Source organism: Astyanax mexicanus, chromosome 17, assembly GCF_023375975.1.
Source record: "Astyanax mexicanus isolate ESR-SI-001 chromosome 17, AstMex3_surface, whole genome shotgun sequence".
Taxonomy (NCBI): domain Eukaryota; kingdom Metazoa; phylum Chordata; class Actinopteri; order Characiformes; family Acestrorhamphidae; genus Astyanax; species Astyanax mexicanus.
In genome coordinates this window covers 8,807,121-8,823,806 of record NC_064424.1, presented here as the reverse complement: position 1 = coordinate 8,823,806, position 16,686 = coordinate 8,807,121, and the positions used below count along the sequence as shown (strand labels likewise).

Sequence of the window (16,686 nt, the reverse complement as noted above, 5' to 3'; positions counted from 1 at the left end):
TTGCAGTGTGAAACACTTTTTTGTCTGGTTTTGTGTGGTTTTGGACCAATTAGAGGAAGTGAAGGCCACTTTAAATAACCAATGAAAAAAAAGTGCTCAAATCTGACCATTTGCATGCAAACAGATAATACACTGTATCTTCTGTAGCTGTAGAATAATCTTTATTAATAAGCAGAAATAAAAGGAATCCAAAGCCAAAAGAGATGGGGATGCAAAATTCGGCAGAATACTTGTAAAAGCAACTCGAAACTAATCTCAACTTGACTGACAGCATGCTGCTGTTTGATACACACACTCTTCAATCATTGTCGGGTCATGAGTCGTCGCTTATCTGCATTGTGAAACAAAAAAACAATCCAAACCAAATGTAGATCATATAATTTAGCAAAAGCGTGAATGCCCCTATTTTGACTGTGCTGAATGTGATATGGTGATGCTTTCTTTTTTTTCTCTCTCTCTTTCACTGCAGGTTGGCTTCTTTCCCAGCGAGTGTGTGGAGCTGATTAACGACAAGGTCCCTCAGTCTGTCACCAATTCAGTGCCAAAACCAGGTACCAATATACACAGATAAACACACACAAGCACACACACACACACACACTACTGATGCTGTTCAAGTAACAACCCTACAGAGCTTATAACTAACAGAAAATCGAAAGAGAAAAGTCAAAAGTGCCTCCCATGTGATTTCATGTGTAATCATCTAAATCCTGCTGAAAGCTGTTAATGGTTTGTCAGCATGTGTCAGATCATGGGAAAGCACATGGACAGCAGAGTGTGGTGCTGCTGGCAGTTAATGCTGGATGTGAATAGTGGTGATTAGGAAGAGAGCGAGAGAGTGTGCAGGACCCATAAAGGAGATGTGAGGTGATGTGCTGAAGCAGCCATGCGACGGGCCTGCGTGGTACGGCTGTGTGACTGAGCGGGAGCAGGTGCTGAGAGGAAACTCCGGATGCTGTCAGATGAATCACTGCTCCTACAGCCCTGTCGGAGGAGGGAAGACTAAAAGCTGCCATGTGATACCACTCAAGACTGCTATTCAAGAGAATAATGGAGGAATATTTTTCACGGCTTTCGACACAGTTTCCTAAACTGTCAGCTTGGGTTTCTGAAACTCTGAGCAAACTGAGATGCACCATGTTTCAAGCCTCCAAGCCCGGAGGCTGCCGGCTGCGTACGAAGTGCTCACTTTGAGCTTCCTCTTCCAAATACAGATTTGTTTTTTCTGTTTCAGCTCTCCGCCTTTCCGCAAACAAACAGTGTACTGACATTATGCATTCACAACAGCTCTTGTATAATTGTTTATTTTCCTGCATTCTATTTCTCACTGTCATAGGGTGAAGTCTTATGAATATTCACAAATTATACAGTATTTTAAACAGCATAGTAACCAGGGATGTACTTATAGGGTTAGGGTCAGGTATCAATCCTGATGTTAAAAAAAAATATATATAGCTATATACCGCGTACTTGGACAATCCATGGCACCAATCGATTTGGTGTTCTAGGTTTCATTACTAAGCTTCAGATTAGCCTACAGACATAATGTACATATCAGAGCAGACATCAAAACATAGCCTATGTAACTTGTTATTGACCTGTCATCAACTTTCAGCAAGTATTCTAGCACGGAAAGCCTGGTTAGCCTTGTGGCTAACTCTCTCCAGCCTTACATAGGCCAGCTGCTGTGTCTTTTAGCATCATGACTACAACCCTGACAAGCCTGGCTGTTATCATTGTGACTAATCTGCAATGTTAGGCTTTATTACTCAGACCAGGTCATGCCAATTACATGATGTATATATATCATAGCAAACAGCAGGACTGTCTAATGTAAATAGTGCAATTATCAGTGATTATTTAATCTTAGACATAAAAAAAAACCCTAAAATATACTTGTTTCAAGAAATTAAACCTAGTTTACATCTCTTAGCAGCCACATAGTACGCTGTAAGTACAGTATGTGCTCCAGTCTCTGCCTCAGTGTAGTGAGTGATCAGGGTCAGCAGAGTTTGTGGAATGTCCACAAATAAACGGAGCTCTAATTTACTTCATGCTGGATTAGTTAGAAAGTTAGCAAAGTAATGTTTAAGTCCATCAGGATGCTCTTAATCTCTCACACATGGTGAGAAATAGAATTCAACAGTGGTATCAGCTTGGGTATCGACCGATAAGCCAATATGCAAGTTTACATATTGTATCAGAACTGAAAAAGACAGATTAGTGCATGCCTAATACCAACCTCATCTGTTTAAAAAGCATTAAGCATACAGCTCTGCTTAAGCTAAACACTACAGAAGACTGGCAAAATAAGCCTCATGAATTAACGGAAGTGTGAAATGAAGTGATTCAAACTGTAACACATGATTTCATCATGTTTGGAGTGGTTTCGTTTCTTGCTCGGAAAGATAAAGAGAGGTCATTTTTACATCATGTTTTGGCCTGAGAGCCCTGCCAAGTACTCTGGAGGGCTGTCTAACAACACGGGCCATTTGCTGAGATTCTGGCCTTTTCAAGCTTCACATCAGTGCGTACTGGCGTTCCCAGAGGAGTGATTCATCCTGACTCATCAAATCAAACTAATCAGAGGGCTGCTTTTGGGTGGGCAGATGTAGTATGCAGTCTGCGTGCTGCTCTGGGGGCAATGTCAGCACAGGGACATGAGCACATGGTGTTATGCAGTTTAGAACACAAGCCATCTAGGGAAAAGGAGAGTCGTGTGCCTCGGGACATTCGCTGAGACCTGAAAACCTGTTTTATCACAAAAAAAAAAAGTATGCTGTATGACACAGCCTGATGAATCTCTGCAGTGCATGATGTTTGTGCTTCACCACATGATGGGCACAATTCCATATAAAGCCTTTTCTTTTCTTTGCTGTGGTTTTGCTTTTTTTTTTTAAACTGCTTGTGTACTCGTTGATCTCCCAGTGGCCCCTGTATGTGATATTGATGACCTTGTTTCATGTCTTGTGTTTGCATGACTGTGTTTTGCGCTCTCCCATGCATGTCTAATGACGTGTCATTGTGCTGCACCCTCAGCGTCCCCCTGCTCTGGTCTGCGGCCGGCCTCCTGGAGTCTGTTCCCACCCTGTGCGTGCTGGTATTCTCCCTAAACGCTTCACCTCAACAGCTCACTCATATATACACTGTACACATGATCACAAATCACCTATCCTATCAATCATTCTGTCCTTCTCTTACAGCAGTTTTCTCTCTTGTTCTGTCTTCTCTCCTTTTATCTCCTCTCTTTTTCTCTCTCTCCCATTCACGTCTTCTTTCTCGCTCGATCACTCCTTTCTGACCTTTCACACTCCATTTCTTTCTCTCTTACTTTTCATATTTCCTCCTCTTTCTTTTTTCTTTCTTCCTTCACCCTCCCTTTTTTCCTTTTTCTCTTCTTCTGCCTCTTTTTTCCTCTCACTGATTCATGCTCATTCTTTTTCTCCTTTTCTCCTTTTTTTACCTGCAACCCCCTTTTTCTTTTTTCTCTTTTGTCTCACCCCCCCTCTCTTTCCCTCTCTTTTTGTTTTTTCCTTCTCTTTCTCCTTCTCTCACTTTCCTCTGTTTTCCTCTATTCAAGTTTTTTTCCATCTCTCGTTTCCCCACGTCCACTTTTCTTGTTTTTCCACATCTACTGTCTCTCTCTCTCACTTTTTTCTCTTTCTTCCCCTCTCTTTTATCTTTTTGCTCCCACTTTATTTACTTGCTCCCTTCTTCTGCTCCTTTTCCTCCACTGTTCCTTTTTTCCTTTATCCCATAGCTGATTTCCTTCCTGACACCTTTCCCTTTTTCTGCATTTCTTTCTTCAATTGTAATGTCACTTTCCCTGTCCCTCTCATTTCTTCTTATCTTTGTCACACTTCCTTGATTGCCAATCCTTTTCCTTCTCTAGCCTTTTTTTCCCTTCACATTATGTCCATTTTTCGTTAGTCTCACCCCAATCTCACCCATTTCTCTTTTGATGTCACTCACTCTCTCTACCTTTTGTGAATTCCTCATTTCTTTCTTGCTTTTCTTTTTTCCACCTTTGTCTCGCTTTCCCTTTCAGTGTCTTTACCTTTTTCATTTTCTCTCTTGCTCACTCATTCCTTCTCATTGTATCATCTTTCTTTTTTCCTCATCTCGTGTTCTTTTTCACATCTGCTATTAGGCTCCAATTCTTTTTTTTTCTAACTTGCTTTCTTCTTACTTTTTTTTCTTCTGTTCTCTTTTTTCCTCCTTTTCTGTTTCAACTTTTCCTCTTTCCTCTCTTCTTTCCTTCTCTCTTACTCATTCACTCCTTCTTCTTCTCCTTTACTTTCATTTTCTTTCTCTCTCACATTCTTCCCATCTCCTCCAGCTTTTCTCTCTTGCTCTTTCTCTCCCTTTTTTCCTCCCTTCTTCATCCCCCCTCCACCTTTTTCTCACTCTTCTCTCTCTCACACACACACTCTCACTCTTGTATGTCTTTAACACTTACGCTCTAGCAGCGTCATCCAGCGACCTTTCTCATTCCCAGCACTACACAGAGTACTCTGACCTACACACACAGCACTCTCCTCTATGGTAGCCTAATCTGTTTTTCTTTAAGTGCATTTTACAGCACTAGCTTGTTTATTATCAGTTTATGGCCCTCTCTGAGCTGTTGTAAAACATTACCTAATTGACAGGGAATGTAGAGGGGGATGTTTTTTTCCCATTTTATTTTCTCTTCTTACAAAGTGTCAGCTGCCAAACCAGCGGAGAGCTTCGAGGGCGGCTGCTGTTCACACGTTCTCTAACAGCCTCCACGGCTTCTCTCTCTCCTGCATGCAGATTTGGAGATGGAGAGTGTAAAGCAGGACAGTGCATGGGTACCCGACCCATTAAACCCCTACAGGCTGAGCTCAGGTACCCAACAGTTTCTCAGTGTACCTAACCACCAACTAACCCCAAATGCACTGCTGTGCTTCTCTGCACAGTCACTGCCTGAGCTTTTACAGAGTCTTCCTGGACACTACTGACACTTTTCTGTAGTCAGTCACTTGTCTGGATTAATATCACTGTTTCTCACTAATCTCACACTTGATAGTCCTTTTAGGTATTCTCACACTGTACTAAGCTTTGTACTTCTTATGTGCTGGGTAATATATGGTCTTTATCACTTTACAGTAAGTATGATAAAGTTAAAAAAGTTATCTTAAAGCATTGACATTATTGTCAGATATCACAAAGTCAATCCACTGTAAAGCTACATCCATCTGGTGGTGGAAGTCCAGCAAAGTACAATTGGCCCTCCCTCACTTCCCTATTTATCAGTGATAAAAATAAAATAAAAATAAAAACATATATGTGATATGGATACTGTTACATAAAATACCCACTGATGCTTCTTCCTAAAGAAGTGTTGAAGTGTGCTCTATACTTAACTTTCATAGTATTGGGGGCATTACTATTAATGGGAGGAGTGGTGTAACTCAAAATGAAAAAAAATTATAATAATAGAAATCAATAATCTGGAAATTGACATGATTACCTAAACATTTTCACTGAAGCCATACATATTTGTGACGTGATTTACAGATTAGAACTAAAAAAGCATGCTATTAAAAGGCACAGTGACTAAACAACAGAATGTTAGAGGGTTAAACACTCAAAACAGACTAGACATTATTGAACATTATTATACATAGGGTAGCAGCAATGAAACACAGATTCACTGAATTAATGGAAATATTGTTAATTTTAGTTTATTTAACCATGTGATGTTGATATTTTATCATTACTGCCCAGCACTTCACTGTACTTCAACTTTTTTTTGTTTTTGTTTTGACTCATTTATTCCTTTCCGTCTGATTTAACCTTGTACTTCTCCTCTCTTCAGTTTTGTGTACTTTTTATACTTCCCCTTTTCTTTTGTGATGTGCATGAATGCCTTCGTCAGTGCTTTGCATTTTATTGAGGCAAAGTCAACATTGAATGTACCTGTGCCCAAATTTCTCTGTCAATGTTTTCCTTATTTCTAATCTGCTTAACTTCTTGAAGCATGCCCACAGTTTCAGCATTGCTCTTACAGCATGAAATTTATAGCACTATACGTTTTCAGCATTCTGAATTGGTAAAACTATGCTGGCTCTTATAGCTGTTGAAGCAGAACTGTAAAATAATCCACACTTGGTCCTGTGAACATATGAACTACAGTCTCTTTATGGTTAATGGAATGCCACATTCTTCACTCTATGTGCCCTCTCTGTTTCCAAATATGGGTCTTTATTTTACCCCCCAGCAAGTGAAGTGTGTTCAGGCCGTCTGAGACCTGTCTGTGAGCTGGTAGAGAGTCATGAATCATTGACTCAGTGTCTTAAGACTGAGTAAATGGTTAAGCTTTTCTTTCTCTGCTTGGTTACTGTAATGGAGACAGTCTAGTCTAGCTTTTTTACTGAGTGGATTATGATATCAGTGCTTTTTTCAAATGTTTTTCTTCAGTTCTTCAACGTGGGCCATCTCTCTCTCTCTTTCTCTCTCTTTCAGAGAGTGGTTTGTTTTGAGCCCCAGTTTGAATAAGTTTAGCCTTCAGTCAGAGCAGGTGCTAGTCCAGATGTTGCTTCTTTTTGCTCTCTCTGGATCCCTCACTTCCTTGTGGAGCTGCGATATCTTCCTCTCATAGGAGCAAAGGGCAGCTGTGCGTGTTAACAAGCCAAGACAGCTGAGTGTGACTGTGAGAGACTGTTTAACGAACACATAGCAATAACTGTCCTCTTCTCCTAGGCGGTATCGTCCGTTTCCTGCCTGACCTGTTCTCAGTTTGCATGTTTCGAGCATGCCTGCGTGTGTGTTGTGCTTAAAACTCCTCTGTGAATTGTCGTAATGGGAAAACCGAGCAGTGGCTGTATTGCCTTCTCTCAATTGCGGTCATAAAAGAGATGTTTTGCAAGTGGTTATAAATACAAGTAGCTTCTTTTGGTGACATTTACTAAATAATTAGCATAGGATATGTTTGTGTGTTAAACACCTTTTTAAAAAGTCAAAGTTACCCAATAAAGACATTTTATTCAAATCAAGTAGAGCTATAATTGTATAAAACATTGGGGAAAAGGCTGTGTAATTGACTTAAACAGAGAAACATGGACATTTTTAGTTTTAATATTTAGTCTACTGAAGAACGTCAAATGAACAGAGAGAATTTTACACCAACAAGCCAAATGTCATTTGACTAAAACTTGCTATTGTGGTCCATAATTTTGCCATGTGCCATGGAAGCTAAAGATTGCTAGAGTGACTTGCAATCACTTGAATTTCTGTTGCCTGTTTGAATGGGTAACTCTAGCCAGACCCTGCCGGTCATCATCAGTACCATGCACTACACTATGCTGTCCACTGTGGGTGGTAGTGCCATGTATGATATAGTCTGTCTTTACATGGCCTTAAATGTCCATGTGAAACGATTTTAAATTTATTCGTACTTTACCAGCGAACCGTGGCAAAATATTCATTTACAATACATTTACATTTAAGCTTTAAGTGCTTTGTTGTTTAATTTGAAGTTATTTTAGCAAGTTTGTAAAGACTAGAATCAAAACGATACATTAAGCTTAATGAATTATTAGCCTCAAGATCACAAGATAACACCTTACAACACCTTATACAGATGTGGTTTCAGAGTTGTCCTCTAAAGTAGAGGTGAGCGATATGGCCCTAAAATAATATTGTGATATTTCATGCTATTTTCGCGATAACGATACTCTTGGTCATATGACGAAACACCGAATTACAAAAATGATTTTAAAAATACACTACTGCAACAAAGTTAAAATTTAATTTTATTATTGCATACAATATGGCACACAATTTTAAGTATCAGATTTATCAGATTTGTAACAGTAAAGGTCAATAATCCAGAATGTCATGATACTAATAATGCACTCCAGATATCTTCGAATATCCATGATTAAAATAAAATAAATGATACTGGACAGATATAATCTGCCTCTAGTAGATAAATAATGGGAAATAAGAACAGTATGTTTTTTTTTTTTTTTGCTAAAACAACTAACAATGAGTACCCTGATGTGCTAATGCGATAATATTGCGTATGATACAATATGACACACCGCTAATCTGAAGTAACACTCTATAATTAACTTACATGTTTCTAAACTATAACTTTTGCAGTGTCCTTGTTGTGTGTTATCATGCATGTACATAGTGAACCATAATTGCATTCATCCAGGACCATGGTACAGCATGTGGAAGTTTAAGTAGGCAAACACACAGTCAGAACAGCGGTTAATACGATACAATGACAGACAGGGTACAATAACAGACAGGACAGAGAAGTGCTGACACAGCATTTAATGCTTAATGTGTGTGGTGGGGACAAGGTGCAGAGATATGTAACATGCTATGGCTTGTACTGTGTCGCGCAGTCAGCTTACAACATATATCACAATAGTACAGTATTTTACCACAGTTAGAGTGATGTTAGTTATTGTATATTGTCTGTTAGCTTGAGTCATTAGAGCATTTTTTTGTTGATCTAGAACTCACTGACCTTACATCCTGCCTCTTGAATGATGTTGTTTTATTTTCTTTTACAACACTGTTGCCTATGCTTTTATTTTAAGCAACTCTGCTTCAACATGATTGGCAGATCAGAATATTGTATAAAATCACTATGTTCCAGTTTAAATATAGTAAACAAACTGTTCATGACATAGCAGGAAGTGTTTTGTCTAGGATTATAAATAAATTGATGCATTTACTTTTTTTTGTTTGGCTATTGCAGGAACTTTATGGAAAAAAAATAAAAATCCACTTAAAAATAATGAGTTTCTTTTACCAAATTGAAAACCTCTGGAATATGATCAAAAGGAAGATGAATGATCACAAGCAATCAAAGCAAGCTAAACTGCTGGGATAAAGTAACCAAAAAGCAGTGTGTAAGACTGGTGGAGGAGAAAATGCCAAGATGCATAAAACTATGATTAAAACCATGCTTTTTCCAAAAAATAATAATTTCTGAACTCTTTTCTGATCTTTTTTTGTTATTTCAGCTATTTCTTTTTTTTTTTTTTTTTTTTTTTGCAAATAAATACTCTAAATGACAATTTTTTATTTGGAATTTCGAAGAAATGTTGTCAGCTTACAACATTTTTTTCCTTAAACATATACCTATAAATAGCAAAATCAGAGAAACTGAAGCGGTCTTTTAATTTTTTTTCGGAGCTGAATATACATATATACCTTCTATAATAAAACCTGTTTTATTGTTCAGCACTTAATAAACAACACCTTACAGAGGTCACAGCAGCAGATAATAGCAGAAAAGGTTGTCCTTGTTAGTGTTCTAAATCTGAATGGAGCTTGCGGTAGAAGGCGTGTCTTTACCGAACAGCTAGAGCAGTAAGAGATAGGCTGATACTTGTGGGTCAAAGGATCTATTGGCCATAAAAGTAAATATTTCAAATGCCTATTAACCTGTCTGCTGATAAAACAACACTGTCATAGAAAGTAAGTATTTGTCCAAGAGCAAGATAGGCTTAGGTAGGCTTAGTCTGTAGAGGTCTATATGTGTTGCTGGGGTTTGTGTGTGTGTGTGTTTTACATTGGTAGACAGGACAGGAGTGAGAGAGTAGAGTGTTCCACTGGATTTGTGTGTGTGCTGGTGGTGGGAGCGGTCTGGCTCAGTCCGCCCAAATCATCGTCTCCTTTACGGTCTTCTGTGGCTGAAAGCTGATACTGGGGGCTGGGCAAACTAGTGAGGGGGAAAAAATGTGAGGGAGGGGGCAAGCTGACTGTAAGTTTACACCGGGTGAATGGAGCTGCGGTTGTGGCTGTTGCTGTGCTGGCCGGCCAGGCTGGAACTTCCACTTAGTTTTGCTATTAGTCTGAACTTGAACTGAGGAACGGTCTCTCGTATTTTTAAGGTAAGATTGGATTATTTTACGTATATTATAAGGATGTTTGGTGGAATTGGTTTGACTTAAGTTGGCTGTTTTGTCTGTTTTAGTAGAGTTTTTTAGGTTATGTGAAGTTAACTTGGTGTTTCCATTCAATTTACTTTTTACGCTGGAAAAAAAAAAACTCAATTTAATGTGACTCCTATATGCTTCATTTTAACACATTTAGACTGTTCTAGCATATAGCTGTGCTTTATGAGACCATGAAAGCAGAGCTGGTAAAGATTTTTTTTATATTATTGATGATTTATGATATGATGATATCTTTAATATTCAGTACATTTACTTCTGTGATAAATGCCTTGTCTCTCTCTGTGTTGATTTGTATGTTATTCAGAATTATTTCAAATGTAAATGCCCTATATTGTATTGTTCTTTCCATGCTCCCAATTTGCATTTCTAATGCCTGCGCATAAGAAGCATACTCTTATATATTGCCAGTGACAGAGCGCAGTGCACACATCTCAAATGCAGTGTAAACAGTTTGAATCCCGCATCTCTAGCAGTAATTATTTCAGATCCAGGCTGTGTGTAAAATTCATTATTAGAGCACATTCCATTATGTTTATCTGTCAGGGCTTTGGCACAGCCTGGGATGATCCCTCCTCATTCTCCAGCAGAAATGACACTCACTGCTGTTGTGCTGCAAACACTGACTGCCTCCAGCTTCTCTGGGCCCTAATGCATGTGTGTTTGGCTTGTGTTGGCAGCCTGTGCAAGCAGGGGATCTGTGAAATCCATAGCTCCGGCTTTACTAGTCCTTGAAAAGTAGAACAGGAAATGCCTGTGATGGATTTTTTGACTGTTAACCTTTTGATGAGGGACTGTGTTAATTGTTTTCAGAGTGTCAGGCCATTTTTGGGATGTCTTATTATGACCACATTTCCAAAAATGCGGCCAGAAAAGTAGGTTGCAGTTAATTTTCTGGGGCACAGAAAATTCGTTCACATCGTCCGCTTCAGATCCTGTTTTGTTCGTTTTGGTTTCATGGGAATGGAAGATTGCATGTGTCCTTTAAAACAGCTTGGAATGAAGTGCTTTGAAAGAGGCCTAATGTGATTGCAATTATTCCAGCAACGTCACTCTTCGGCACGAGTGCACGCACACTCACACGCTCAGTGTGTTGAGAGTCTGTCATATGTCCAACAAGTCTGTCATTGAGCCAACGATCCCAGCAGTTATGATAGCTCTGACTTTGACTCTTTATAGTTTCCACATGTGTTTCAAGCAACAGCTGATTTTCTGATCTAAACAGCTTCCACATCCAGACGGTTCCCTGGAGTATTCTGGGATTCTGTTCTGTGTGAAAGCAAAAACAAAGCTCTTATGACCTTGGAGTTTTAATCATTTTAATGAGGTTTAACATTACATTTGTACGACACTAAACAGAATTTAAAGAATCGTTTCGACTCGAGTCCAAGCACCATAAATGAAGCTATTTTTCCAGTGAAGTACATGGCTTTTCTCTGTTCATTATCCCCCTGCCTCTTTTTCCTCTTGTTAGTCCAAGAGCTGCTCATGCAAATTACACAGCAGCCGGCTGGATTTCATTTGCATGGCTGTAATGGTCAGCTCATAACGTCAGTGAAAGCAGTGTAGCAGACCAAACATTTTGATGTCCAGCCCTGCTGCTTTAAGCATCAGTTGAATGGAAAGCTTTATTCACATCTTAATAAACTTAACATTTAGTAATTGCAGCTTGGCAGCCATGCAGTGTCGGCTAGTATTTCATAACTGATCACTCAGAGGCATTTTGTGATGTTGTAATACTGTAATGTCGTATTTGTTAGGTAGGTTGTTGATGTTCCGTGTGGGCCACAGGCTCTTGGCATTATTCAGATGGATATCGCATTAGATTGTGAATCTTGGGAGGCAGTACAAGTGGAGAACTCGGGCCAGTATTGCTTTGCCAGCTGTACAATAAGCAGTGTCTAAATAGCATAAAAGGAAAAGGACAAAGTGTCCTCCTTTGAGGATTTTGGTTCCATCTCTGAGTGAATACAACAGTTCTGCTCTGCTGGAGGAACAGCCTTTTGATGTTCAGAGCAGTGCTAGCACCGCTGTTCAACAGAGGATTTAGTGAATTCCTTTTTCCACTGAACAACAAAGGCTGTGATACTGCTAAATCCTCTATTCTCTAAAGGCACGATTTTATGGCCTTTTATTTTAGTCTCATTTCTGACGAATTCTTTTTCCTCCACCTGGTACCACAGGTCAGAAGGTGTGCGTCATGCTTTACTTTAATGTGAGTGATAAATCAAATGTTTGCTCTCATATTGTCCCACAGTGTCCAAGAAGCACGGGAAGCTGATCACATTCCTGCGCACCTTCATGAAGTCCCGGCCCACCAAGCAGAAGCTGAAGCAGCGAGGGATCCTCAGGGAGAGGGTGTTCGGCTGTGACCTGGGAGAGCACCTCCTCAACTCAGGCCATGATGGTGAGTCCTTACAACAGCACTTGCTGGCCTTTAACACAGGCCTGGTTCTATTGCTCACAGCCCGGGTAAAAGAAAGGTCACTGTGCCCGTGTTATGAATGGTCTGGTCTGGCTTGAGTCCAGCCACAGTGAGCATTTCTGCCTGTGTGGCCTGGAAGACACACTCAACCCCCCCTCCCACCAGCAAAACAGTCGACTGCGCCTGCTTGGTTCAGTTGCCACAGCGACTATGTGGCTTAAAAGGGTATAAAGGTCAGATGGAATGGTTTGGGAGGCAGTGTCTGGAGATTTCTTCTCCACTGAATTCAAAGCTTTTAACTCCTGCTCTGTTTCTAACTCTCCTAACAAACAGCCCCAAGCTATTGCATACCCTCAGAACCCACCGCTTGTCCTTTTCAAAGAGTGCTGTACAACTTGAGGAGGCTTTGCAACCAGTTCAAGGGGAGAAAAAGAAAAGAAACTTGCTTTTTTTGAATGTTTGTTAATACTGCTAGATAGCTACAAGTGCTGTTATTAGTCCAAATATAGCTGAACATGACTTTCATAAAGAACTAATCCTCTAAATGTTAGAAAAGTTGGGTCAGTAGGAAAAATGTTTAAAAAATAAAAATGCTGTATTTCTTACATTTACGTTTTATTATGTGGTTTCAGACAGTTTGAACCCAATACATGTCATGTTTTATTTAATTTATTTTACTGTACATCCATTCCTGTAAAATGGGAGACGGTTTAGGGGTAAAAATGGGGTAAAAAAAAATTTAATTGTAAATCATCATTGTAATCATGATTGACTAGAGGGTCACCCATTGACAAATGCGTGAAAAATGATTTTAAACAGTGAAATCAAAGAAAGATAGGAAGGAATTTGCTTTTATCTACAGTGCATATCATTTAAGTATTGAGTTGCGATTTAAGTAATGGAAAAGAAAAGGAAATCCAAGCTGAACACCCATGATCTCCAATCCTCCACTCATATTGCACTGCATCAAGAACATCATTCAACAATATGGAGTTACTTTCAAAAATGCCTTTTAAAACTTTACTGTGCAAAGCAGAAGCCTTATGTTTACCATGGAGGCATCTGGAATGGACCGTCACACAGTGGAAACGTCTATTGTGGTCAGACAAATCAGTATTCCAGATCAAATGGATGCTGTGAGCTCTGGACTGAAGAGTAAAAGGACCACCCAGACTGTTATCAGCAACAAGACCAGAATGTAGAATCTGTCACGGTATATGCTTACATATGCTGACTTCAGAACTACATTTTTCCAAGGATGCCTGTGTATTTATCCTAAAGACAATGCAAAACCACATGCTGCACACAATACAAAGGTGCGACTGCGGAAGGCTACATGTATTGGACTGACCTGCCTGCAGTCTTTCTGATTTGTCCCCAACAGAGAATGTGTCACAAACATATTCTCTATTCTCTACCACATCATAAGATGTGTTTGCAGTACATAATGGGACAAAATAACATCAGAAACACTCTATTGCTTGGGATCCTTTGTGACAGATGTCTTTTAAGTGTTGTTCAGAGGAATGGCATCTTTGCCAAACAGCAAATTCTTTATCCTCCAAACTCTTTTTGATATCTTTTTCAGGCCTGGAATGCAGGAATGAATGTATATTAAGACATCAAATTAAGAATTATCTAGGCTTCATACCGTCTGCAATAAAATAAAAGTCGACTTGATCCAACTCTAAAGAAAATGTCTTTGATGTGTGTCTGTTGATATTAGACCATATCCTCAGTCCCAGACAGTCTCATATAAACATGACCTTCACAGAAGTTTCTATATAGACACTGCAGAAAGGGCATCAGACGATTACATGAAGAGCTTAGAGCTCTATAGATTGAAGACTGTATTCCCCCCATCTCTCTTTCATTTAAAACCCTTAATGCTGTCTGCTTTCGGCTGTATTTATGCCAGCTGTAGGAGAAGGCAGCAGTTTGCACCAGTCCTTATGGGTACGTTTGAGGTGGCCCAGAAAGGGTTTTATATTGCCTGAGGATTTTCCGCTGCAAAGTGCTATGTCAGGAATTTAGTTGAACAGCTGCTTCCGAAAGGGCCTGCGTCTCACTCATCATCCAAACTTTCCTTTTTTTTTTTTTTGGAGAGAGAGAGAGAGGCCAGGCAAGGGTGCCTTTCTTTTCCCCTGATCATACTTGTCTTTAAGTGAAACGTTGCAAGGCCAAGTTGGAGGCCTGCAGTCTGTCTAGTGTCACCACAGTGAGAGGGAGAATGCATCAGTGCAGGTGTTATTGGATGAAAGGGTTTCTGTCAGAGTCATTTTTTAGGCTGGATTGGTTTATCTTACAATCTTGTCCAGACACTTTTCTCTGACACTGTGTGACTGATATCCACAGTATTTCCACAGTTTTCTTACTTTTTAAAAGTCCTTAAACTGACTAATGCTAGCTACAATAATTTCCACAATTAGGGTTCATGTATGTTTGATTAATGGAATGTTTTCAATGTTTTTATTTTATTATTTTATATTTTCAATGTAATTGTACCTTGCATTTCAGTAAAGATCTCAACTAAAACTGACATGACTAACTCTCCATTTTAATCTCTAGTTCCCCAGGTGCTCAAGAGTTGCACAGAGTTTATTGAGAAGCATGGAGTTGTGGATGGAATGTATCGGCTTTCTGGGATCGCCTCCAACATCCAGAAACTGCGGTATGTGAAGGAAACTAGGCTGAAAATTACAAAAGCACACTACTCTGCAGATCTAATCTGGAGCTCATGTAGAATTCTGATTTGTCAGGGAAATAGTGGGAATAGTTCTTAGAATAAGGATCCTTAGGGACCCTTAGGGTTGAACATATTAATTTTCTAATACAGTTGAATCTATTTAATTTATTAACATTAACATAACTATTTAAACAGAACACAACAAACTTAACACCCCCAACCCACTCATAGGAAAGGGCACTATCTACTCACCCAGAAAGAGCAAGGCCAGTTGTGAACTCTCAGACTCTGGCCACTGATGCAGCATAATCTAGAGGTGTCACTGCTTTAATAAATCCAGTGCACCCTCTTTAAAAGGATCTGTTTATGAGTTTAATTATTTGAATCAGCTTTTCTTGTTTAATCAATGAAGTGTTACCTCAAGGGGTGGCTTGGGAACACCTAAACCACCTAAAGTTGTGAGGTGTAATCTTGTGAGTGTGGATAAAAACTGGTCACCGTGCTCAGGGCAAGATGATGTGAACCTTTGGAGTTCAAGCATTTCATGCTAGTGTAGGGAATTTTACATCCCACACATTGCACATTGTCATATGTGTACCAGAAATATGTCATATAAGGCTAATTCAAGCCAGATACAGCCGGTCACAATCAGTACCACCCACTGTGCTGTCTGTCCACTGTGGGTAGTAATGATTGTGACCAGCAGTGTCTGGCTAGAATTGTGTGGAGTTTAGATATTACTAGGAGTTTAGGCGGTGCAGGAGACCCCACACACATTTCCCACAAGTCAATGTAGCATTCTTTAGCTTTCACAAGAAATGGCAAAAGTCATGGTACATGATACAAGGTCCTGTTCCCTGACTTTTGGCATGGCAGTGTATAGTATTTTAGAATGTTGACACAAAGCAGTTGGAGTTTCATTAATAAAGACAAATTATTTCAGGTACAGCCATGTCTAAACAACTGAGAAATGTTATTCTCAGTGTGTTTATTTATTGAGTGTGTCTGTGTATATGTGTCTCCTCCTTTTAGGCATGAATTTGATTCAGAGCAGATTCCAGACCTGACAAAAGATGTTTACATCCAGGACATCCACTGTGTGGGCTCCCTCTGCAAGCTCTACTTCCGAGAGCTGCCCAACCCACTGCTCACCTACCAGCTCTATGAGAAATTCTCGGTAAGCTCTTTTCTGTAATGGAGACAGAGGTGCTTTAGAGCACCCATGCTTATCCCTGACAAATGTTTGGTGCTTTATGAAAACTCTTGTAGAACAAGAGTGGACCTACGTAACTACCTACCTTTGATTAAATCTTCATTGCTGATTGGTATGAAAAGCAGTAATGGTCACTTGTCTGAGTCATGCAAAGATGGTTAAACCCTCAAATACATTTGAAGTCTCTTTATAATATTGACCAATGTTAGAGTGATGTGGATATGCAAAATACTGGGCTTGTTTTATCTTCAGACACAGGGCTGTCAAACAGTTTATCTGTATGCAAAATAGGACAGGAACATTTACAGCAACTGGTGATAAAAGCCCTCCGCAAATAAAGCGGGCAGGGGTAAAGAAAGCACAAATGCTTCCAGGTTGCTATGGGAGCATTGAAATAGAGATGGCTATTGAAGGT

General features: G+C 39.6%; 1 protein-coding gene across 5 annotated transcripts in view; it reads left to right on the top strand.

Annotated features, from left to right (window-relative positions):
• The window catches only part of arhgap32b (Rho GTPase activating protein 32b), a 116,565-nt gene that overhangs the window by 89,406 nt on the left and 10,473 nt on the right, over positions 1 to 16,686 (top strand). For 2 of the 5 annotated variants that reach the window (XM_022676035.2, XM_022676038.2), the window contains 6 exons: positions 470 to 551; positions 3,040 to 3,090; positions 4,795 to 4,869; positions 12,205 to 12,354; positions 14,941 to 15,043; positions 16,091 to 16,235. In XM_022676035.2, the coding sequence (XP_022531756.2) occupies positions 470 to 551; positions 3,040 to 3,090; positions 4,795 to 4,869; positions 12,205 to 12,354; positions 14,941 to 15,043; positions 16,091 to 16,235 (606 nt within the window). Of the gene's footprint in view, positions 1 to 469; positions 552 to 3,039; positions 3,091 to 4,794; positions 4,870 to 9,739; positions 9,885 to 12,204; positions 12,355 to 14,940; positions 15,044 to 16,090; positions 16,236 to 16,686 lie in introns of those variants that run through there. The other 3 variants (XM_022676036.2, XM_022676037.2, XM_007235637.4) reach the window with 3 other exon arrangements.